A 24891-nucleotide genomic window follows, 5' to 3' on the forward strand; every position below is an offset into this window, starting at 1 on the left:
CATTTAGCCTCATTTGGAAGTAGCCCTAAAATACATCATTTTTAGGGCAATGCTTTTCAATATGCATAGCTGTAAGGATAACATCTGGTTATTCATCTTTGTTCAAAGAGAGTTAGCCCAGGGTAAGAATATATATGTACTCAAAGGTGGTGAAAAATAGCTTGTCTAGTTGTTCAGGTCCTCGAATGACAAGAATATTGGGATAAGAGGCATGTGGATGGACTAATTTGGCAAGTCATCTATGAGTTATTCCAGCAGAGTCCTTAGATATCATGGAGGAAAGAAATGCTGTCCTTGTTTTGCCCTGTCCAAATTCTTGACCCACAAAGTTGGTGAGAAAAATTAAAGATATAATGCTAAATTCCATGACTGTTTGTTACACAGCAATAGAAAACTGGAAACAGTAGTTATCAAAGTGACTTGTTTATGTAAGGAAGAAGGCAGGGTGAAACCAGTTTCTGAGAGTGCCTCATGGGACAAACTTTTGGTTTTCTTGTTTTCTCCTCCCATAAATGACTTAAGAAAGATTACATTACTCCCATTTTGAATACAGGCAACCTGAGTTACCGGAGCTAAGTTACATTTCCTGGGGTAACCCCACCTACACACACACATCTGAAGATTACACTGGGGAACAAATTTTTTTTCCATTTTCTGTTGCATGAGTTTTTAGAAATATTTCTATATATTTCTGCATCACTGATTGCAAATCTGAAATCCATTTTTTTGGTGCATGTTCTAGTTTTTATGCAATTTTAATTTCTTTTGGTTACAGTTAATAACATGCATTGGTTTTTAAATTGGAGTTAAAGGGCAATGACTCTTGGATTGAACATAACCACAAGGCAATTAATGTTTTACTAACATCACTTTTACATAATTGTAGTTGTTTTTAATGTAAAAAAATTATTATCTGATAAAAACACCCTCTTATTTTGTTTTAAGATTGAATCATGGCTTCTTCGAGTAGGCGTAAATGTAAGAATAGTCCTGACACCTGTTACATATGTGGCTGTTACACACTTCAACATCAAAGGTGCAATATTTCATCATTTGTGACATGTGCATATATTGCTTATTTTCAAGTTCCCCTTGGCCATCAAGACAAGAATTGGGCTCCTCATATTGTATGTCATAATTGTGAGGAAATGCTTCATTACTAGACAAAAAGAAAATGCAAAAGAATGCCTTTTGGTATTCCCATAGTTTGGCGCGAACCTAAGGACCACAGCAGTGACTGTTATTTCTGTCTGATCCATACAAAGGGCATAGGCAAGAAAAAACAGCATATGATCGCATATCCTAATATTCCTTCAGCAATATGACATATCCCACACTCTGAGACACTCCTGGTTCTAGTTCTCAATGGTTTTATTTCTTCTAAGGATGAAGAAAGTGAACATGGTGATCAAGTGTATTTTGATAAGATGCATGAGGAAATGGTTGTAGAATCTGAAAGGTCTTCTGATGCCAAGCAATCATTAACCCCTCAGCAGTTTAGCCAACTCAAATTGAATGACTTAGTAAGAGAGTTGGGCCTATCAAAGAAAGCAGCTGAGTTATTAGCCTCCAGGCTTCAAGAAAAGAATGTACTTCACCAGTCAGCTAAAGTATCCCATTTCAGGAAGCGTGAACAAATTTTTTGTGGACTTTGTTTTCGAAGACAAACACTTTGTTTACTGTCATGATATCAGTAGTCTTCTCAGCCAGCTAGGTGTTACCACTTACAGTCCAACAGAATGGCGGTTATTTCTTGACAGCTCTAAACGGAGTCTGAAATGTGTTGTCTTACACAACGGTAATGTTTATGCAGCAGTTCGAATTGGTTATTCAACTCATCTGCGAGAAAAGTATAATGACATAAAAATTGTCCTTGAATTTCTGAAGTATGAGGAGCATAACTGGATCATTTGTGTGGATCTTAAAATGATAAATTTCCTGCTAGGACAACAGAGAGGTTTCACGAAGTATCCTTGCTTTCTGTGTTTGTGGGATAGCTGAGCTCAGGAGAAACACTGGACACAGAAAGAGTGTCCAAAACGTGAAGCTCTGGAAGTAGGGATGCAAAATATTGTGAATGAACCTGTAGTTAATCGAGACAGGATCATTTTTCCCCCACTTCACATCAAACTTGGCTTAATGAAGCAGTTTGTTCAGGCTTTGACTAGAGAAAGTGAATGCTTTCAGCATATTATTTCTGCTTTTCCTGACTTGTCTTTCGAGAAGATAAAAGTAGTTGTATTCGATGGACCTCAAATTCGAACCCTCATATGTGGTGAAGAATTTGCCAGGAAGATAAATAAGGAGGAGAAAGCAGCATGGCAGTCTTTTGTGGCAGTTACAAAGAACTTCCTTGGCAACAAAAAAGCAGAAAACTATGAACTTCTGTTTCGAAGGATGCTGTTGGCTTTCCATAACATTGGATGTAACATGAGAGTTAAGATTCACTTCCTGAACAGTCACCTTGATAAGTTTCCTGAAAATCTTTGAGTTGTTAGTGATGAGCAGACTACTACTGCTGGAGCATCAAACGAGATTGTCCTCAACAAGTGCACAAACGCAAGAGGTACAAACGCAATTTTTTGCCTGAATAGAATTTAAATAAGTTTTGTGCAAATTTTATAATTAAAATAAGTGTTTTAATGTGTTCTATTTTGAAATTGTAGACAAATTCTGATGCAATCATATCTTTTAGTGTATTAGTGTATTTACTGCATTATATAAATTATTATATTCTCACAAAGACGATGCCCAAGAAGACATTCTACTTCATTATATTAAACTAAATGTTGAAAATTTTACAATAAAATGGAATACTAAAATTTTGAATTGGAAAAACTTGTAGCTTACAGGGAAAAACTGATGTCAGATTTGAGATCAGCACACTTGAATTAGGTAAGAGCAAGTGTTTTTGTGGATGCAACAAAAATTTTGTTCCCCAGTGTTATATATCCAAATAATAATATTGGTTTATTGTGTGATGTGGCAGGATGACAGGCAGCAATGTAGAAATTCCCTCTTACACAGATATATTTCTGCATTGCTTGGTGGTTTTTTCGTCCTAAATATACTACTTTGCTCATCAAGAAAAGAAACTGATGTGGGTTTTTTTAAATGTAAGACAAATGGGGTTTTAAATTGAATAAGAAAAATGATTTTTGTGAAAATGTATTTCCTGTACATTTAAAGATGTTAAATAGCATTGACAGTAAAAATGAAGTTATAACTACCTTTTACAAGTGAACTGCATTTTAAAAATTATACATCATTGTGTATATATATAGTGTTTATATATAGTATACACATTCCAATAATATAATATATAATGCCATACATTCTCTTAGCATGTCTCTAATTCCTGTACACTTCTGATATCTCTCCTTCCGCCTGCCCCCACATCTTTCTTGTTAACTGAAGTATGGGCTGAAAGATACCTTTTGTCATGTGATTATGTTTTGAGTGCTCTTCTTGATTATCCTGTACCTTATAAAATTTCTCCAGACCCCTCAGCTCCCTGCTACTTGTGATGTCCAAGCTGCAATTTTGGAATTTCTCCACCAGATGACGCTATCTATGACTAAATACAATATGCTGAATTGCAGTTTATTTAAAATATAGATGTGAAAAGTATAGAAAAAATAAATTAATCGTCATATGCAGTGATAACACTTTCCCTTCTCTCTTATATTGTTATTATGAATTTAAATAATACAATTTCATATTTCCTGAATGGCTACATTATTATATGGTGCTGACAGGGTCAGTAGATATAAAAGATCTGTAGTCAGAGCAAAGAGATCATGGTGTGCAGGGATTTAGGAACCTTAACGCAGTGGTCTGGATACAGACCTCAGCAGCAGATACCAGGATGTCAATCACCTACAATCAAAGCTGACCAGTTTCACTTCAGCCACCAAGGAACTTCCCAAACCACCCATTTCCAAGAAAAGGGTTATAAAGGACTGCTCATATAGCAGTGCCATAGGAAGGGTACTGGACTGAACAAAATGCATTAAATGTTCCCAGTCTCCAACCCCTAATCTTTAATCTTTTTCTGGTTGGCCGAGAGGAATACAAGTCATGATGCATTCAGATGAGATATATTGAGCATTTGTTAAATGCCAGGAACAATGCTGCTTAGGTTATGTATATCCTTTCTTTTACTCTTCAGTACACTTTTATATGATGTGTACTTCCATTTCTGTTTCACAGATAGGGAAATAAGTGCTCAGGGAAAATAAGTAACTTTGATCAGTTATCATATAATTGTCAAGAAGTCTAAAGTTAGATTTTCATATATATATATATATATATATATATATATATATATATATATATATATATATATTTGTCATCACATTTCTAGCCAAGATGCTTCTCATTTGTAGGTCTAACTATACAATATCCAAGTGAATCATTACCTCATTACCTTGAACATAATGACATCTCCCCATTCTACTATCTCTTTTCTATCTTGACAAAAATCACACTGGTTTTGTGCCTGGAGCAAGGGAAATAATAGAATGAGGCTCATGGAAAATTGAGAACCTGCCCCCACCCCAAAAGTTATTCCATATGCTACAAGAAAGCCTTCAGTCAAAGTCTTTTGTCCTTCCCCAATATTATGGTTTTAAAGTTTGACTGGAGGTTTCTCTTTGCAGGGAATATGTCTCAATACCTGATATCATACTTACAATTGTGTGAGTCTCCCATTGAGGAAGAAAAGATCATAAATTTATTTTCAGAGCCACACTATTAAATAGAATGTCAGCTCTGAATCCACCTCATTACAATGATATCAAATAAGAAGCCACTACAGGATCCTGGAAAACAATGTCTGTGACTTCCATCATAATAAACAGGTATCTACAGTATTCTAGGGACTATATGCCTAAGGCCTGAAAATATGGAGCATTATGATTCTACTTGTTCTGGCTGTGCCTTATTTGGTTCCTGGTGTGGATCTGGGGTTCTACTACTTCAGTTCACTGCCAAACCACTTAGGCTCCTTTATATCTTATTTGTTTGGAATGTTTGATCATTTCACAATTTCTTTTTTTTTTTTTTTGTATTTTTCTGAAGCTGGAAACGGGGAGGCAGTCAGACAGATGCCCACATGCACCCGACCGGGATCCACCTGGCACGCTCACCAGGGGGCGATGCTCTGCCCATTCGGGGCATCACTCTGTAACGACCAGAGCCACTCTAGCGCCTGGGGCAGAGGCCAAGGAGCCATCCCCAGCACCTGGGCCATCTTTTGCTCCAATGGAGCCTTGGCTGTGGGAGGGGAAGAGAGAGACAGAGAGGAAGGAGAGGGGGAGGGGTGGAGAAGCAGATGGATGCCTCTCCTGTGTGCCCTGGCCGGGAATTGAACCCGGGACTTCCGCACAGCAGGCCGACGCTCTACCACTTAGCCAACCAGCCAGGGCCACAATTTCTTGATAAGAAATTACATCATAAATCCTGGAGGGCAAAGCCAAACATTCAGTCAGTTTTGTATTCATTTTTCAAATGTGATACTTTGCCTCAGTCTATGAAAGCTAATTCAGGATTCATGTCAGGAGTTCCCAGCACCCATCACAACAGGGTCTTCATAAGTATCATCCACAAGCCGAGAACAGACAATGATAGACCATCCCCTCTGGAATGGACAGCTTCAGCCCAGCAGCCCAACACTTCCAGGATGACAAGCTTTGTCAAGTAGATGAACATATCTCAAATAATGATCTCAGCACAACTTGGAATTGCTAGCCTTGACAGTGACACTCCAAGAAGTCCAACCACCACAATCACATTCCAAAACTCACTAAGTAAAGATTTTGACCTCTTGTTTGTTCTCAAAACTCAACCCCTGGTTCTTCTAACCCACCTGTATACCCATTTTGATTCCCTATAATTTCCCCAACTCCCTATCTTCTTTCTCTCCTCCTACTGTATCCCTCAACATATGCAAGCCTCCCTGTTCCCCACCTAGCTAATACCAGTGCCACCGTGGTTATTGTTAAATGTTTAATAGAAGATTCTACCTGTTCTACAGATCTACGTTTCTGTGATATCATATATTCTCTTGAACAATGTAAGGACACCTTAAAAAGAACTAAAGTGTATAAACCAGTCCTGTTATTTATCTTGTTGCATCAAAGAACTCTTGGTAGATTACTTAGATTTGTTCATGACTCATTATTTTTGTACACTGGCTCTTTGGTATAAGCTAGCACCCTATACATTTTATTCCTACTGGCACCACACCCATTTTATTTTTCTGGGGGGGATACCTGGAACCTGAATTGGGATCTTCACCTCCTCTATCCCTACTCAAGGGCCTAAAACTTTACCCCCTACTAAGTGTAACATTTAGGACCTAGCCATAATAACTGTCTCTATAACTGCTCCTATATCACTTTGCATTGTGACCGCAATGGCAATAGCTGTAATTTCCCCTTATTCAACAACCTACGCTTTGATCTGCACTATTCTCCAGTAAGCATAACCACTTCCTTTTTTAATGACCTGCTGGATGATATCTATGTAAGAACATGTCACCAAAGTCCTAATCTTCCAAGATTGCTGGGCCTGCTACCTGGTGCTCCAGCCTGGACAACCATTTATACAACTAATCCCTGCAGCCTTGGAAATGTTTTATATCCATATTGACTACTCATCATCTTATTCCCCTCTAGTTCCTTTATTTCTTTAAAGCATTCTCTTTACCTCATTAACTTTCCCTTCATGGACCCCACACCCTTCCTGCTTGTCACAGTCAGTCTATATTATACACAACCATGTCCCTCCATTAAGACTATTTGGTCTTCACAGGTCTTCAGTGATTTAAAATTTCCCACCAGAAACTCTACCTTCCAAGACCCTTTGGACTATTGGTTCTCCTCTCGTACCACTCCTGTTCAGCAGGTTCACATAGTCTACATCTCTATTCCTCCCCTTTCTGTCTAATGCAACTTAACTTTTGTTTTATGCATATTTAATATGCAGGTCTCCCTATATCCAACTAGAAAATCCACTTCTCTCATCTAGCCTTTCCACAAAAAGAAGCACCAAACTATCTTTTCACCTATTATGTTAGGCCTCATAATAATCTTTGGTATAACAGGCACAAATGTAGCTATTTTAAATTTATTAGTAAAAACTGATTTTGTAGAGGCCGCCCAGATAATGTCACAAGTCTTAGAAGACCATATATACCAAGTATCTCAAGCCTTAGGAGCCCTTAATGTGGCACAGATCTCTCTAGCTGGTATAGTGGCTGATAAAAAAAAATTAACATTGAAGTTCATGAAAAATTACCATAAACTAATTGCCTTTTCAAGGCGAACTTTGTGTCTTAAAAGAGACCTTCTTCTGTAGGTGGTCCAATAATACAAGAAAGGTCTCCAGAATATTTCAACAGATAGAATAAACCAAAATAATGAATCTCTAAGAAATTTCTTGGATCCCAGTTAATTTCTATGCCTGGTTTTATTTCTCTGCCTGCAGTGACTGGTTCTGTACTATCATTCAGGGAGCCATAATTGCTAGTCTAATTACTTTGAGTTGGCTTTGAAATATCTCTCACGCATAAGCTTATTTACAGATAGCTTGGCAGGTTGCTAGGCTAACTCAAATATCAGAGCAAATCTGTGAAAAGCACAGAGGAAAAAGCTTGTATTCCCACTGATGTCTGATTTAATGTTAGCAACCTCTAAGTCACATTTCCTACTTGTGTCCATTAACTCCTTTAGCACCCTGTGCACTTGGTTCTTTCCCTCTATTTCTCTTTTCTCTTCTCTCCACTCTTCTCCCTTCCTGTCCTCTCCCTCATTCTCCCCTCCTCCTCCTCTCTTTCTCCCTCCCTCTCTCCCTTCCCCCAGACCTTTCCTCAGAGCCGTCCACTCAACCCTTTGCCTTAGGATTTACTTTAATTATACCAAAGGATTACCATCATGAATTTCAATATCTAAACCTAATATTTAAAATCAAGGGGATTTTTAAATGTAACAGGGTTTATTTATCTTCCACAACAGCCAAAGTAATCTAGATTGGCGATCCTTCCTTCAACAGGTTAGAGTCTGACTAAGCAAGCAGGTGCTTGTGACAACCTAAATCCCATCAGAAGCTTCTGCACCCACTCACTTTCTCCAGGCTCCTTTCTATACCCTTCAATGTGACAAATCCAAAAAAGGAGACCACCAAAATTCCATGTATACATCCATTAAAACAGTATGGGCAGAGGATGAAGGAAGTAGAGGGAAAGCAAACTTCGAGCAATAATATGTTGTAATCTGAAAAGTCTGTATTATTTTGGAGAAGAATACCAAATAAGGAAGGAAAACTCAGTCCCTTGGGAGAGAAAGGCCAAAAACAGGAATACTTTTGCTGTGATATAGCAAATTCATCTTTTAATTCAATGCAGACTTACTAAATACCTACTATGTTGTAGCAGTTGCACTAGATTTTGAAGATATAAAGTTGAATAAGAAGTCATAGTTCCTGTTCTCAGGTTCTCAGTTCCTGTCTGATGATGTATGCAGACAAGTAATGAGGCTTACAATGGATATAAAGAGTGTTATGAGGTTATTCCAGGATGAGCAATCTTATATGGATAATTACCTGAATATAGGAGATTAAGTGAGGCTTCACAAAGAAGTGACATTTTTATAAAGTGAGAGGAGGGGAGATAGAGAGACAGACTCCCATATGCACCCTAACAAGGATCCACCTGGCAACTCCCATCTGGGCCAATGCTCGAATCAACCAAGCTATCTTCAGAGCCTGGAGACAACTCTTGAACCAATTGAGCCACTGACAGAGGGAGGGAAAAAAAGAGAGAAGGGGGAGAGGGAAAGGAAGAGAAACAGATGTTTGCTTCTTAGGTGTGCCCTGACTGGGTATCAAATGCAGAACATTCAAATGCTGGGCTAATGCTCTATCCACTGAGCCAGCCAGCCAGGGCCAGAAATGACTTTTAAGCTGGGCATTTAAGGATAAAAAATAGTGAGCCAGTTTGAGAGTATTCTAGACACCATATTTCAGAATGCAAAAAATAAAATAAAAGCAAACATGTGTGATGCCAGGGAAACATAGGAAAATATGGTTCACTTAAAGGTCAGTGAGTGATTAGTTGAAGTGCCAACCTACTTCCATTTCTAGAAAAAATAATTTTGGCCTGACCAGGCAGCAGCACCATGGATAGAGCATCGGCCTGGGATGTTAAAGACCTAGAATCAAAACCCCGAGGTTGTTGGCTTGAGTGTTGGCTCACCAGCTTGAACACAAGGTCACCAGTTTGAGCATGGGATCCTAGATATGACCTCATGGTCACTTGCTTGAGCCCAAATGTTGCTGGTTTGAGCAAGCAGTCACTGGCTCAGCTGGAGTCCCTTAGTCAAGGTATATATGAGAAGCAATCAATGAACAACTAAGGTGTCACAACTATGAGTTGATGCTTCTCATCACTCTCCCTTCATGTGTATCTATCTTTCTGTCTATATTTCTTTCATGCTCAAGCATGTATGAGTGCACAAAAAATAAAAAAAGAAAAAGAGAGGACCTAAATGAACAAAAAATTTGGCAAACCAAACCCACCAATACATTAAAAAGATAAAACACCATAGTTGGGATTTATTAGTGGGGTGCAAGTTTAGTATGATATTCATAAATCAATTAACATGCTATATCACATAAATAAAATGATGGATAAACACCCCATAATCATATTAATAGATGCAGAAAAAGCATTTGATAAAATCCAGCACTAATTTATGAGTAAAAATAAAACTATCAGCAAAGTGGAAATAGAAGAATCATACTTCAACATAATAAAGGTCATATATGACAATTCCACAGCTAACATCATACTTAATGGGGAAAACTTAAAAGCATTTCCCCTAATTTCAGAAACAAGACAGGGGTACCCACTTACTTTCACCATTATCATTAAACTTAGTACTGGAAGCCCTAGCTACAGCAATCAGACAAGAAGAATAAATAAAATGCATCCAAATTGGAAAAGTAGAATTAAAACTGTCATTATTTGCATATGACATGATACTGTATATGGAGAATCCTAACAATTCCACCAAAAAAACAAATAAACAAACAAAAAAAAACCCAACAAAACTAGACCTGATAAATAAATTCAGTTAAGCAGCAGGATACAAAACAAATATCCAAAAATTAGTTTTATTTTTATACATCAATAATTTTATTTCTATACACCAATAATTGTTAGAAAGAGAAACTTTAAAAAATCCAATTTACAATTGCATTAAGGCCTTGCTGGTGGCTTAGTGGATAGTGCATTGGTCCAGTGTATGGACATCCCAGGTTTGATTCCCAGTTGGGGCACACAGGAGAAATGACCACCTGCTTCTCTCCCTCTTCCCCTCCCGCAGCCAATGGCTTGATTGGTTTCAGCATGGCCCCAGGTGCTGAGGATAGCTCCGTTGGAGCATGACAATCTCAGATACTAAAAATAGCTTGATACTCGAGCATTGGCCCCAGATGGGGTTGCCGGGTGGATCCCAGTCAAAGTGGATTCAGGAGTCTGCCACATTATCTCTCCTCCTCTCACCTCAAAAAAAAAAAGTTACAATTGCATCAAATAAAAGATACCTGAAAATAATTTTAACCATGTAGGTAAAAGACCTGCCCTCAGAAAATTGTGAGACAGGAAAGAAAGCAACTGAAGAAGATACAAATAAATTGAAGCATATAACAAGCTAGTGGTTAGGAAAAAATAGCATTGTTATTATGTTCACACTATGTAAAACAATCTAAAGGTTCAAAACAATTCCTATCAAAACACCAATGGTGTATTTCACAGAACTAGAACAAATAATCCAAAAAGATATGAAAACAAACAAGACCCTGAAGAGCTGCAACAATCGTGAGAAAGAACAAAGTTGGTGGTTTCACACTACCTGATATTTTGTGGGGTTTTTTGTTTGTTTGTTTGTTTTTGTATTTTTCTGAAGCTGGAAATGAGGAGGCAGTCAGACAGACTCCCGCATGCACACAACCAGGATCCACCTGGCATGCCCACCAGGGGGCGATGCTCTGCCCATCTGGGGCGTTGCTCTGTTGCAACCAGAGCCATTCTAGAGCCTGAGGCAGAGGCCATGGAGCCATCCTCAGCACCCAGGCCAACTTTTGCTCCAATGGAGCCTTGGCTGCGGGAGGGGAAGAGAGAGACAGAGAGGAAGGAGAGGGGAAGGAGTGGAGAAGCAGATAGGCACTTCTCCTGTGTGCCCTGGCCAGGAATTGAACCTGGGACTCCTGCACGCCAGGCCGACGCTCTACCACTGAGCCAACTGACCAGGGCCCATACTACCTGATATTAAACTACACTACTAAGCTCTAGTAATCTGTGTCCTCAGGGGAGGACAAGTGATTAAGTCAAAACAGTATGATACTGACATGACAACAGACACATAAATCAATGTATCAAGATTAAGAGCCTAGGTATAAACTTATATGTTCAGTTAATATTTGATAAAGGAGGCAAGAAGACACAATGGGGTAAAGCCAGTCTATTCAATAATTGGTATTGAGAAAACTGGACAAATACATGCAAAAAATGAATATAGGCCACCTTATTATACCATATATGAGAATAAATTCAAAATGGATTAAAGACCTAAATGTTAGACTCAAAACTATAAACCTCCTAGAAGAAAACATAGGAAGTAAAATCTCAGACATTTCTCTTTGCAATATTTGTTCTCATATATCTTCTGAACAAGGGAAATGAAAAAATAAACAAATATCAAACTAAAAAGCTGTTACACAACAAAAGAAACCATCACCAAAATGAAGAAAACTCACTCAATGGGAAAACATATTTTCAATGATACACCTGAAATGTGGTTGATATTTAAAATTTATAAAGAAATTATACAACTCAACATCAAAAAAATAAGCAATCCAACTTAATAATGAGCAAAGAACCTAATATACACTTCTCCAAAGAGGACACACAGGTAGTCAATAGAGATAAGAAAAGCTGTTCAATGTCATTAGAGAAATGCAAATTAAAACCACAATTAGATATCACCTTAGAGTAGCTATCAACAATAAATCAACAAACAAAATGTGCTGACGAGGATGTGCAGAAAAGGGAATTCTCATGCACATCCAATGAATTCTTCATTGGTGGGAATGAAGATTGGTGCAGCCACTGTGGAAAACAGTATGGAGTTACCTTAAAAAGTTAAAAATGGAACTGCCTTATGACCGAGCAATTTCACTTTTAGGGATATATTTAAAAGAGCCCAAAACACTAATTCAAAGGAATATATGCACCCCTATGTTCAGTGCAGCATTATTTAAAAGAGTCAAGATTTGGAAACTACCAAAGTGCCCATCAGTAGATGAGTGGATAAAAAGCAATGTTATATCTATGTAATGGAATATTAGTTGGCCATAAAAGTTAATTCAAATTTTAAACTTACGTTGTTTCACCATTAAGTTGAATACAATGAATTATTTTCCAAGGTAATAAAGGCATGTTCACATTATCTTGACCAGTATGTTCACAAGTATTTTCTACATTCAAATTATTATGAAAATTATTTCTTTCTTAATATACCATTTCAAACAATATATGAGAGTATATTTGAAAATTGAGATTACCCTGATTTTCTCACTAGCTCCACTTCCACTTTCTCACCCAAAGGGGTCTGTTGTCATAGAATGTACCTCCTCTTCAGATGTGTCCTATAGGGACTCACCCATCTAACCTTGAACCCTCTATGACTTGGATTGGGTAACTTTAGTTAAAAGCCCTGAGTGAATGTCTCTTGAATGCAAACATGAAGAAACTGTGTGAGTGACCTTTGTGCAAACACAAAGGAATGTATGTGAGCGAGCTTTAGAAAATTAGCCTAGAGGTTCGAGACTGCCCCTTCCTTTGTGCTTGTTAATTAGCAAAAGAAAAGAATGTACTGACCCAAATTAGCCCTTTCTCCATGTCAGCAAAATGGCCATTAGTCATTCTTTCCCCTTATCTCCCTTGTAATCCTGTTACCTCTGTTCTGCTTCTGATCAATAAAAGCTAAGGGAGAAGGAGATTCAGGAGGTCTTCTTTGCCCTCCCTTTACAGGCCTCCCCTCTTCCTCTTGACATAAGTTTGTGTCTTGAGTGGGTTTTTTCCATGTGACACTGGGAGTTTCCAGCGGACTGGAGTACTACAGTGTCCCTGTAGTTGAGGGGTACATGAACATAGACACCTGTACATACTCATGGTCTATTCTAATGAGGACTCATGACTCAACTTCTTTTGCATTTTGTCTTTTCCATTAATATGAATTCTCAAGATTTATATTAGCATTTTATTCTTGTAGTTTTGGTATAATTTAAACATGTCAATTACTTATACACATTTTATATGAATTGCCTATTCAATTTACTTTCTAATGTATTTGTTAGGAAGTGTGTTCACAAACCATGGATACTAACCCATTCTATGAGATCAGTTTGCATGTGTTTTCTCCTTGGTTTTCACACAATTCTTAGAGAATTATTTTGTAACCATTTAGAATTTGTCTTAAAATTACAAGAATATTATAACAAAATCTATACAGGTCCTAATTTTTTAAAAAAGTTGAATAACATCCTGGGGAGCATTTAGTGGCAGCCTCCAAGGAGAGTAGGAGAAATAGAGGTAAAATGGGGAAATTTTACAATAATCACAGACCTTGCTGGTGATGGGAGAAAACAAAATTGGCTCTCTGATTTTCTTAAGCTACCCTAAAGTCAGTATAGTCTGGCCAGAATAATAGTTACAATTATTGATAACTTGAATAGCTGTTGGAATTGAATAAATGAAATAGAAAACACGACCCTGGCTGGTTGGATCAGTGGCAGAGCATCCACCAGGCGTGTGGAAGTCCCAGGTTCAATTTCTGGTCAGGGTCCACAGGAGAGGCGACCATCTGCTTCTCACCCCTCTATTAAAGGAAATCTTGATACCTAACAGAATGTCTGAAACATACAGAATTGCAATTAATGTATGTTTCCTTTCCATTCCAACATTGTTCTCTGTAAGAGACATTTTATTTTAACCTCAATATTATTACCGTATTTTAGAAAATATTTGGAAATGTTACAAGAAAAGGGAAAGCAAATACATTCATATACATTTGTAACGGATTTAGGGGGCATACAGAATGAGTTGTGTTGTGGAGTTGGGGTTGGGGGGAATGTGCTTACTGTTCCTATGGAATCATGACCATTTGAGCCCAGTAAGTTCACATATATGTCCTTTGATATATCTGCATTATTGTATTCAAGTCCTCCACTTCCTTATTGACCTTACAGTTAGCTTTCCAATTTGTTATGGAAAGTGCGGTATTGAAGTCTCCAACTATTATCGTAGAATTATCTATTTCTCACCCTATTTTTTTTCAGTTTTTGTTTCGTGTAATTTTAGTTTTCTACTGCTGTTGTAGTAAATTACCATAATTTTAGTGGCCTACAACAACACATATTTATTATTTTACAGTTTTAGAGATGAGACGACTGAATCAATATCACTGAGCTAAACTCAAAGGATTGGTTTTTTTTTCTTCTGAAGATTGTAGGAGAAAACCTGTTTCTTGCTTTTTCCAGCATCCAGGGGCTTCCCTCATTCTTTGGTTCATGGTCATATAACTCAGATCTCTGCTTCTATTGTCACATTTCCTTTTCTGACTCTCCTCCTTATTTTTTTATAAGAATTTTTGTGATTACATTGGACCCATCTGGGTAATCCAGAATAATCCTCTCATCCTAAACTAATTACATTTAAAAAGTCCCTTTCACCATGTAAGGTAGGTTTTTGGATATTAAGATGAGTACATCTTTGGGGAGCCGTTATTATACCTATGACATTGTATTTTAGGACTCTTGTTAGGTGCACATAAGTTTATAATTGTTATATATTGGGTTGACCCATTTATCATTCTAAAATGTCCCTTTTGCCATTAGTAACATTTTTGTGTGTATTTTAACTCAACATTTTTTGGTATTTGTAGAGTCAATCTAACTTTCATATGGTTGGTTGGTATCTGCATGATAAATCTTTTTCCACCCATTTACATGAATATTAATTGTGACTTCTATAGGTAGCATAATAATAGACTGTGTTTTTTATCCAGTTTGACAACATCTTCTTTTTGATTGGAATGTTTAAGCTAATCACATTTACTGTTATTATTTATATGGTAAGGTTTCTGTCTGGCACTTTACTTTTGATTTATTTATGTCTCATGTTGTTTTTTCCCCTTTGTTCTTCCTTTATTGTATTCTTTTGTATTAAGTAAATATTTTCAACATTCAACTATTTCAATATTCAAATATCTCATTAGAGAAATATTCTAATCACTCTAATAATATTGCCATTATTATTAGAGTTATTTTCTTTCTGGTTATTTAGTGCTTTATGAGCTGCTAATAAGTGAGTCTGAGTTTAGTCCATTTCAGAGCCTGGGACTCCCACAGCATTCTATCTCACTCAGCCACAATCCTTGCTGGTTTTCAGCAGCCACAAATTATGAGACTTCTTTTCCTGGCACTGAAACCCTGGATGAAGGGGACCTGGTGGGAATTGGGACCCCTCATTGCTCAAGGGGGACCTCCACAGCTGAGATATCCCTTATTTTTGTCCAGTGACCAGCCTTGTTTAACCTCTCTGCCCCTCCTACCCATCCCCATATAGCTTCTTCTTTACATTTATAGTTGTAGGATTTCTGTTCAGTTAGATTTTAGGTGGTTTCAGATGATGGGTGTTCTGTAGTTCCCATCCATGTTGAAGAAATTGTACTTGGCCAGGAGCTCACACTTCAGGCCAAAGTTCTTGCTGATATTGTTGATTCTAACCATGGAGGTAGGTCTAATTTTCTTCAAGATATCTGGCAAGATTTAGGGGGATTTTGTCAAGGCAGTGTGATGATGTGGAGAATTGATGACAGGACTGCCCATCTGCCAGGAATATCTGCTCAGGGCATTGGGACATATCCATGAGTGATCCTTGGCATTCTTGTCCCTCAGAGGCCTCTATTCCAGGCTCCTTTTAGCTGAGTGTGCCCCAGACACGTAAGGGCACTCTGATGGCCCATCGCTTTTTTTAGAGTGTCTCAGAAGACATTCTGCGATTTGGATCCAGTGCAGAAAGGGGGCTGGTGGGGTGCATGCTGGTGCCACAAGTGGTGGTGGGACAACTGCAGACTGATGACTATTAGGTTGTTTCTATATTTAATTTTTATTATGAGATGGGTAGTAAAAGGTTGTTTAGATGCTCTTATTGCATTTCTTAAAATTTATGGAGCTAGAATTTTTTTTGTAATTATTGACCATCTGCATTTCTTCTCCTGAAAATTTTGTTCATTTTGCCATTTTGTTATAAGGGCTCTCAAGGCATTAAGGTTAATACCCTTCACTGATAAATAGATTCCTCATTTCGATAGATATTTATTGGGTGTTTATTACTTACCAGACATTCCGGCCAAAATCCCAGATCTTCTTTTCTGAGATATAGATTCTTAAATTTACTAAAAATGTCCACTTGGAGGAAGAAAAGTATTAGTATCCACTCATTTATGCATGTATGATTGACCAAGGAAAGCACATACAGTATAAAAACACTTTTCTCTAAGCCCTGCATGGCCACAAAGTAAAAAGGGATGCAGTGTTATATGAGAAGAACATTTACTTACGATTAGTCTCCCTGTGATTGCTACACTTATAGCAAGATTTTTAGAAATTCTATAATGTCTCTGAATTTTCTTTTTCTCATTTTTAGAATGGGAATAACTATATCTGTATCAGACAATTATTGTAAAAAGCAAAAAATCAAAATATTTCATGTCTTATATTTACTCAACAGATGTTAGTTGCCCTCTTTTCTCACATCCATTCTTCTTTTAACGAGATTTCTTTGACATAATCAAAATATCATGATTATATAATAATTATGTGGAAATGTTGACTGATGAGAAATGAACAAGTATACCTTATTCATTAACTTCAGTGTAATTTTTTTGGTACTGAAATGATTTCTTTTTTATTTTCATAAGAAGAAAAACAATCATTGGACCAGTTTTATATGATTTATTAAAAAAAACTCATCTCATTTTATTTTATTCCATATACTTTCTCATTCTATTTTTTCTATTCTGTTTTTTTCTCAAGAATAATATGTGCAATGTCACTCAATGAAAGAAGAAGAGGTTTTTCAAAAAAACATTGGGGTGCAGGCATAACATAAGGTATTGGGTAAGTAATTTCTTTTGTGCTGGCCATTTTTTGGATAACACCTCTCAGGGAGACTTAGGAATTCATAATAAATCATGTGTGAGAGAACACATATGTAAAATGTCACATAACTAAATACACACATATAAATTACTACATATAAAATGGTGAAATCTGAATAAAGTTAGTGGATTATATCAATGTCAATTTTCTTTTTTTCTCCTTTTTTTTTAAGTGAGAGGAAGGGAGATAGAGAGACAACTGCTGCATGTGACCCACCGAAATGCACTAGAGCCCGATGCTCGAATTAATCGAGTTATTTTGAGCACCTGAAGTTGATGCACCTAGACCAGCAGAACTATCCTCAGTGTCCAGGGCCAATGCTCAAACCAATTTTTTCCATGCTAGAACTTTTCCTAGAGCAGAAAAATTCCAAAGGTGGAATCCGCCACCTCCAATAGACTGAAAGAGGCCTCACACTGAGGAATCTGCTGTGCGGATTCTGCAGTGTAAAAGATCTGCCTCCTATAAGTCTATTGGGGGTGGTGGATTCTGCTCTAGGAAAAGTTCTAGAGTGGAAAAAATTAAGCAACATGCTCTATATTTGAGTGGAATCTGCTGCGGCCTCCCATTGACTTGAATTGGAGAGGAAGAAATGTGTCGGAACTGCATTTCTGCTGTACAGGGGATCTCTCTTCTGCAGAATCCACCGGTCTCCCATTGAAGTAAATGAGATGTGGATTCCACCACAGAAACCGCTGCTTTATAGTGTGAAAGAACCCTGAAAGATACCATGCTGTGCAGAAACTGCAGTGTATCCTATGATGTAGTTCACACTGTTCTATATAGAAAACTTGCCACTAATCTGGAAAAAACAGATCCATTAGTTAAGCAGCTATCTACGGAATGGCAGCCCCAATACACTAGGTAAGGAGGTCCATTAGTAATAAATATTTCTCAATATATAATTAAATATTGTTTTGTGATTAATCACTATGTTTAAATTATGTTTGATTTGTAGCAATGAGAATACATAATGCATATCAGGTATTTACATTCTGAATCATAACTGTAGCAAAATTACAATTATGAAGTAGCCACCAAAATTATTTTTTGGTTTGGGGTCATCGCAACATGAGGAACTGTATTGCAGGGTCACAGCATTAGAAAGGTTGAGAACCACTGTTCTAGAGGTATATTCCTTACATTCCTTGACTCATGGCTTCTTTCTCCATCCTCCAAGCCAACAGCTTAGCATTTTGCTTCTGTTGTCACACTGCCTTCTTATGTAGTTATTTCTCCTTCTGTTTCCCTCTTATGAGGACACTTGTGATTGCATTTATGGTCCACCTGGAGAATTCAGGATATTATCCCCATCTCAAAATTCTTAATTACATTTGTAAAGTCTCTTTTCTAATTCAATGTAATTAATGTATCCTTTTTAAGGACCATACACAGGGTCCTACTCCCCGTGAAAATGAAGTAACCCATGCAAGAGCAGCTAGAGAGATAATACCTTTTGTTCTTGAGTAGTAGTAGAAAAGCAATTAATGTTGCTACCTCTGCTGTGATTAGTTAGTTGGGATGTGACCCATGCCAAAGACATCCAAATGTGCATGTTCCATCCCACTAGACCAGGGGTAGTCAAACTTTTTATACCTACCGCCCACTTTTGTATCTCTGTTAGTAGTAAAATTTTCTAACCACTCACCGGTTCCACAGTAATGGTGATTTATAAAGTAGGGAAGTAACCTTACTTTATAAATTTATAAAGCAGAGTTACAGCAAGTTAAAGTATATAATAATAATTACTTACCAAGTACTTTATGTAGGATTTTTGCTGAATTTGGCAGAATAAATCTTTATAAAACAACTTATTATAGTTAAATCTAACTTTTTATTTATACTTTGGTTGCTCCACTACCGCCCACCATGAAAGCTGGAACGCCCACTAGTGGGCAGTAGGGAACAGGTTGACTACCACTGCACTAGACAGTAAGATCAGAGGAAAACGTGTTAGTGTATGTGAAATATGTGTAGAAAGTAAAGGCTGAGCTGTGTTGCTTGAAGCATGAATATTCTTGCTACAGTTTTCTCATTAATTATTCACTGTAAATCTACATCTATATTTATTATTGGGAATGATTCATTAATTTTTCAACAAGAAACAAAATGCATATTGAATGGAAAATTAAGTAACCAATTTTGTTTTCTTAAAAAACTTGACGATAAACATTTAACTTTCACAAATATTAGCTGACATTTACTCTGTACCAGGGATCTGTACACTTCATGAAAACCAAAATATACAAACTTGCTGAAGAAACATTTACATCTACTTCAGCAATAATAGTTATTTTAAGAAGAATGTATCAATTTAGTACATACATATGCAGAAGTTGTGTTGGCTTCTCATTCTGTAAACAGAACTTCTAATTTAGATAAAAAACTATTTTTTCTTCTAATTTAAGTATACCAATTTTGAATTTCAAGCTTTTGTGTACAGTTAATATCTTGGGTCCATTAGCAAACAATTACTGATGATAGTTTAAAATAAGAATTATTAGATGAATAAAATGGAAAAACAGTTAATAACAGTGATTTGATATTACTTTCATCAAATTCATTGAATAATAATGAAAAATATTTTTGGAAATTCATACTGATGAAAAGGAAGCATCCAGCCTAATTACAGATGGCGCTGTGATTGAAGCAAAAAAAAAATTTAACATAAAGGATAAAATTATTTATTACATGGTGATACAGTGACTACACATTTTAGTGGAGCAAAACATTATACAGTAGAAAGATCAGTGTTTTGCTAGATTAAGAAATACAATCAGAATTGATTGTGTCACACATTCTTTGTAATTGTATAAACAAGATGTGGTATTTTGCAAATTAAAATAGAAGTCAGTGTTTTCCATATTTACAAAAACACTGAGACACCGATATACATTGTGTTTGTATGTGTGTGTGATTACACTGTAGAAGTTACAATATTGGCAATTTTGTACTTCTCGAGTTGGGTGATAGTTTCAAAAATGTGAAAAAAAATAAAAGAGAAAGGAAGGGAAGGAAACAAGAAAGACAAGCTTGGGTTATTGGTAAGTGTGCTGTGAACCAAAGATCATTAATTTGTTCATCTGTGATACTAATATATTTTAATTTTTTTTTACACTGTCTGACATTCTCTCTAGATGAGAACAAGTCAAATGTTGGTGTGTAAGTTTCAAATGTGAAGAGAGATGAAGAAATAAAGCGAGAAGGAAGTTGGTGAAATCAACTTGGGATGTGCATTTTGAGGTACCTTGGGGACACTCAACGAACGGGGTCCAGTGACAATTGGCAAAGAGGGTCTGAGCCTCAAGGGCAGGGATAGGCTGGCGATGTAATTTAGGAATCACCTGTGTTTGAAGGGAAATGAACACAGATCACGCAGGCAGAGAGAACACATGGGCTGAGTGAGAAGGGAGGAGGCCCAGGAAGACCCTCCTCAGGTAGCAGGGCAGCTACGTGGCAGGCACCGTCACCGGCGCTCTGGGTCAGGCAGAGCCGGTCTTGAACGTGGGCTGGGGCGCAGTTGCTGAGCGCTCCTAGGGAAGTCCAGCACCCTCCGGGGGATGGATCAGCCGTCACACCTGGCGACAAGGCATCTCCCAGGGATGCTGGGCGAGGACCTGAAATTCGCTACGTAAATAAACCACCTGCAATCAGAAAGTTTCCCCTTCCTGCTCTCTCGGTGACTTGGATAAGGGGGAGAGAGGGGCGGTATGCAGGCGGTCTGGGATGATGCGTCACTCACGTGACCCGACTGGCGTTCACGTGAGCAGCAGTCCCCTTGCCCACTCTGGTCAGGTCCCAGCGCCGTCTGCTTCTGTTGCCCGCGTGGTGCCAGCGCTCTGAGCTGCCGCGGCAGCGGGCAAAAAGAGAGCCGGCTTCCACGAGCCCAAAGAGGCACAAGCCTCCTGATCCTGGAAGCAGGTTAGTATGAAGGTGGGCGCTACCAGGGTACCGGGGAAAGTTTGGAGGTGGATGTGAGAAGGACCCGCGAGCAGCGGCAGGGCAAGGGGAGCGAAGGAGCCTGGGAGATGAGGAAGGAGGGGGACGAGGCTCTGAGGATCCCGCGTAGGCCTGTGGGGCAGGAGAACCCTGATACCCTGCTGCCTCCTCCTCCTCGACGCTCCACCTCTGCGCCCTCCATCCATTTTCCAGAGTGAAATGAGGAAGTATGTTTCCGCCATAAGACAGTAACTCGTAGTCATATTCTGGAAAAAACCACCTCTCATATTGTGCCTGTGAAGAAATATTGACCTTCTAGAAAAGGGGATAGGAGGGGAGCGGGTTGCCTATGAGGGAAAAATGCACGAGGCCAAAACAGTTTGGAAAGCCTCTTGATCTGGTGCTCAAGTATGGGTGTGTGTGGGGGGGTATATGTGGGTGGTAAATGTTGGGTGAAGAGGGCTGGGATTAAGGAAAGGGACCTGAGTCCTTGTTTGTTCAGCGAGCTGCCAATCCCTTTACTTGTCTGTTTCAGGTCTGTGTGTCTGTTGTTGTCAGCTCTGGGCTCGGCTAGGAAAGGAGAGGAAACTGTCCACAATTCCTGTAGATAGGGACCCAGGCATGTGGAGAGAGTGGAAGGCACAGCATGAGCACAATTTGGGGCCCCACTGCCCACCTCCCAGCACATTTACACATACTTCTGCCTTACCAAGCAAATAGAGAAAATAGCAGGGCCTGCCAGGAAAAAAAATGTCTCCTGTTCGTAGTAGGAATGATGGGGTAGAAAAGGGTGGCAGAAAGCACACTTGAAGGGCTGCCCTAGGTCAGGGGAACCATGACAAGGGACAAGATGCCAGCCCCATTTGTACCTGCGTTCCATTTCCAAGCCCTCAGTGTTCATTGTTTCCTCTGTATCTCTTCTTCCCTCCCCCCATCCCTCAGGACAGGAAAAGGAGGAGACTTCTCAACATGGAAAAACTATGCAGTGAAAATGAAGGAATGCCTGAAAACCAAGCAATGATGCAAAATGAACAGCCTCAGAATACTGGGAAGCCAGAAGTAGCTCATGCTCTGGAAGACAAGGAAAACTTAGAAAATGAGGGAAAGAGAGAAAGCAAGGGAAAGACAGAAGAAGAGGAAATAAGAGCGGTTAAGGAAAATCCAGACAATGTGGCAAACCCAAAAGATGGAAAGCCACTGACTGAGGGAAAGCCATTGATCTTGGGGAAACTAGAAAACCAGGGAAAGCCAAAGGAAGAAAAAAAACAGGAGAGTGAGGTAGAGCCAAAGGAAGAAGGAAAACAAGAGAGTGAGGGAAAGCCAAAGGAAGAAGGTAAGCAGGAGAGTGAGGGAAAGCCAAAGGAAGAAGGAAAACAAGAGAGTGAGGGAAAGCCAAAGGAAGAAGGAAAGCAGGAGAGCAACGAAAAGCCAAAGGAAGAAGGAAAACAAGAGAGTGAGGGAAAGCCAAAGGAAGAAGGAAAGCAGGAGAGCAACGAAAAGCCAAAAGAAGAAGGAAAATCAGAGAGTGAAGAAAAGCCAAAAGAGGAAGGAAAATCAGAGAGCCACGAAAAGCCAAAGGAAGAAGGAAAACCAAAGATCAAGGGAGAGCCGGTGACTGAGGGAAAGCCAAAAGAAGAAGGAAAACCAGCCATTGAACCAAGGGTTGCAGGAAAGCGCCCAGCTTGGGGTGATGTCCCCAGGAGTGCCAAAAGAAAATCCAGCCAGGGGCTGGCTCAGTGCCTCAAGGAATACAAGGAGGCCATCCACGATATGCATCTGAGCAATGAGGAGATGATAAGGGAGTTTGATGAGATGGCTAGGGTAGAGGATGAGATGAAGAAAACCAGAAGGTTATTGGGGGGAAAGGGTTTTATGGATGTAAAAATGTTTAAGGACCCCTTTCACCCGAGGGGCCCAAGGTAACTCAGAGGAGGCTGCAGGATGCCTCAAAGGGGTTTTGAAGACGTTCCTTTTGTGTAGTGCCCCTGGCAGGTGTTTGCCCAGCCCAAGGCTTTAACCTTATACCAATATTTTGCTATTTTGCTTTAAGTTTCACTTGTGTTAGCATCTTTATGACCCAACTGCAGTACTCTATCAGTAGGGGATTTTTACCTAGGAATAATGCAAAGAAATTATTATTCTTGGAACAATAAATCAGCTTATAATATCATCTATAGACTTGATTCACTTTTGTCAAAACATAACTTCATATAGTACATCCATGCACAGGAAAAATTAGAAAATTTTGGTCCCTAAAAGGTTAACAATGTTCTTCTTAGTTGTGAGATTGTGGGTGATTTTTTTTCTTTCTATTCATCTGTTAATTTTTTTTTCTCTAAAGAACATAAATTACTTTTCTCATAGAGAAATACTAAAGTTAAAAAAAGAAAACAATACACAAAAAGCAATAAAAAGGATTGTTCAGTGAGTTTATAAAGGCAGTGGAGACACTTGAAATTCTTGTTGTTAAAATATATATAAAACATTACCTCTGAGACTGGTATTTAGAATAATCAATCTGGCAGTTATAAAAAAAAAATCTGTTGTTGTAAAGGATAGTCTTTTTATCTGTGAAATAATACTTGCCTCCAAGGATTGCCGACTGGATTAGATGAGGTACTGAATATGTTATCTGTGTTGGCCTGGCCTTTACTTTATCCCTATGCTAGCAGGACCAGGACCTCATCAGACACTTAGATGAGCATCTCACCCGTGCCCAGGAACAAGTCCAGGAAGCCAAAAGGTGGGTGTCACCCTCTCCTGGGTACTGCTGTTTCTGCTTCGCACTCTGCTCCTTCTCAGGACTTCTGCACCCTCTTAGGGCCCCCACTGTGGCTGATGCCTGGTGTCCTCAAGGTGAGAAATCCCAGTTGATTTTCCTATAGCCCCTAGTGAGCCCCAAACCTGCTGCAGCCTTAACAGTCATAGAATTAAGGATAAAACGCCCCTCTTTTTTCACATTAGAATTGTGCTTACCTAAGTGGGTAACACCTCAGTGATGTTTCGGTCCCAATTTATGCCAGATTTTTTTAGCAAAACAATCCTTTCTGCATTTATTTATGGTTTTGTAGGTGTGTTTTTGCATACAGCCATCTCTCACCAGATTCAAATGAGAGTCTAGGATAAAATTTGAGCATTTTTCTTATCTGTCAATACCTTGTCTACTTGATTCCTCTTTCCTTAGAGGAAATGATCTAAGAAATTCCTGCCTGGTACTGCCTTACAAGGTTAGCACATCTACCCACACTTGTAACTTATAGAGAGTATTGCTACAGAAATGGTTCATGGACCGGCTGGATCAGCATCATCTGAGAACCAGTTAGAAATGCAGAATCTCAGGTGCCCATCTCAGACCTACTGAATCAGACTCTATTTTAACAAAATCTGCAGATAGTTCCTATGTACATTAAACTTTGAGTGTCACTGGTTATTAAGGAGACTTCTGAGCATTCCACCTCCCAGTTGCACATGAAATATCTGCCTAGAAAGAAAGATACATGTACTACTTAAGACACACGTTACAGGTTATTAAATTGACATGTGTTTGTCAAATTGTAGCTCCACACTCCCTACATTAGTAGGGACTTAAATTTAGTGAATCAAGACCTACATTTTTTAATGAAGTAGGGTAGAACATAATTGATTCAAATCGAATAGTAAATG

The 24891-nt window shown here is 38.5% G+C and overlaps 1 protein-coding gene, 1 non-coding gene and 1 pseudogene across 3 annotated transcripts; 2 read left to right on the forward strand and 1 right to left on the reverse strand.

The window, feature by feature from the left end:
• LOC136317677 (protein Shroom3-like) overlaps positions 1–16785 on the forward strand; it is a 27156-nt pseudogene extending 10371 nt beyond the window's left edge.
• Positions 5354–5429, reverse strand: TRNAS-GCU (transfer RNA serine (anticodon GCU)). Its single transcript has one exon. It is a non-coding gene; the product is annotated as a tRNA-Ser (tRNA).
• Positions 16786–21071: 4286 nt separating the features above from the next.
• TCEAL2 (transcription elongation factor A like 2) lies at positions 21072–23398 on the forward strand. 2 transcript variants are annotated; one of them, XM_066249008.1, is made up of 2 exons: positions 21072–21210; positions 22171–23398. In XM_066249008.1, exon 2 carries the CDS (start codon positions 22198–22200, stop codon positions 23149–23151), a length of 954 nt encoding a protein of 317 aa, XP_066105105.1. In that variant the 5' UTR covers positions 21072–21210; positions 22171–22197; the 3' UTR covers positions 23152–23398. The 2 variants fall into 2 exon arrangements, with proteins under 2 accessions (XP_066105105.1, XP_066105106.1); XM_066249009.1 differs by having other exon boundaries at positions 22176–23398.
• The last annotated feature ends 1493 nt before the right edge of the window (positions 23399–24891 follow it).

Source organism: Saccopteryx bilineata, chromosome X, assembly GCF_036850765.1.
Source record: "Saccopteryx bilineata isolate mSacBil1 chromosome X, mSacBil1_pri_phased_curated, whole genome shotgun sequence".
NCBI classification, from domain to species: domain Eukaryota; kingdom Metazoa; phylum Chordata; class Mammalia; order Chiroptera; family Emballonuridae; genus Saccopteryx; species Saccopteryx bilineata.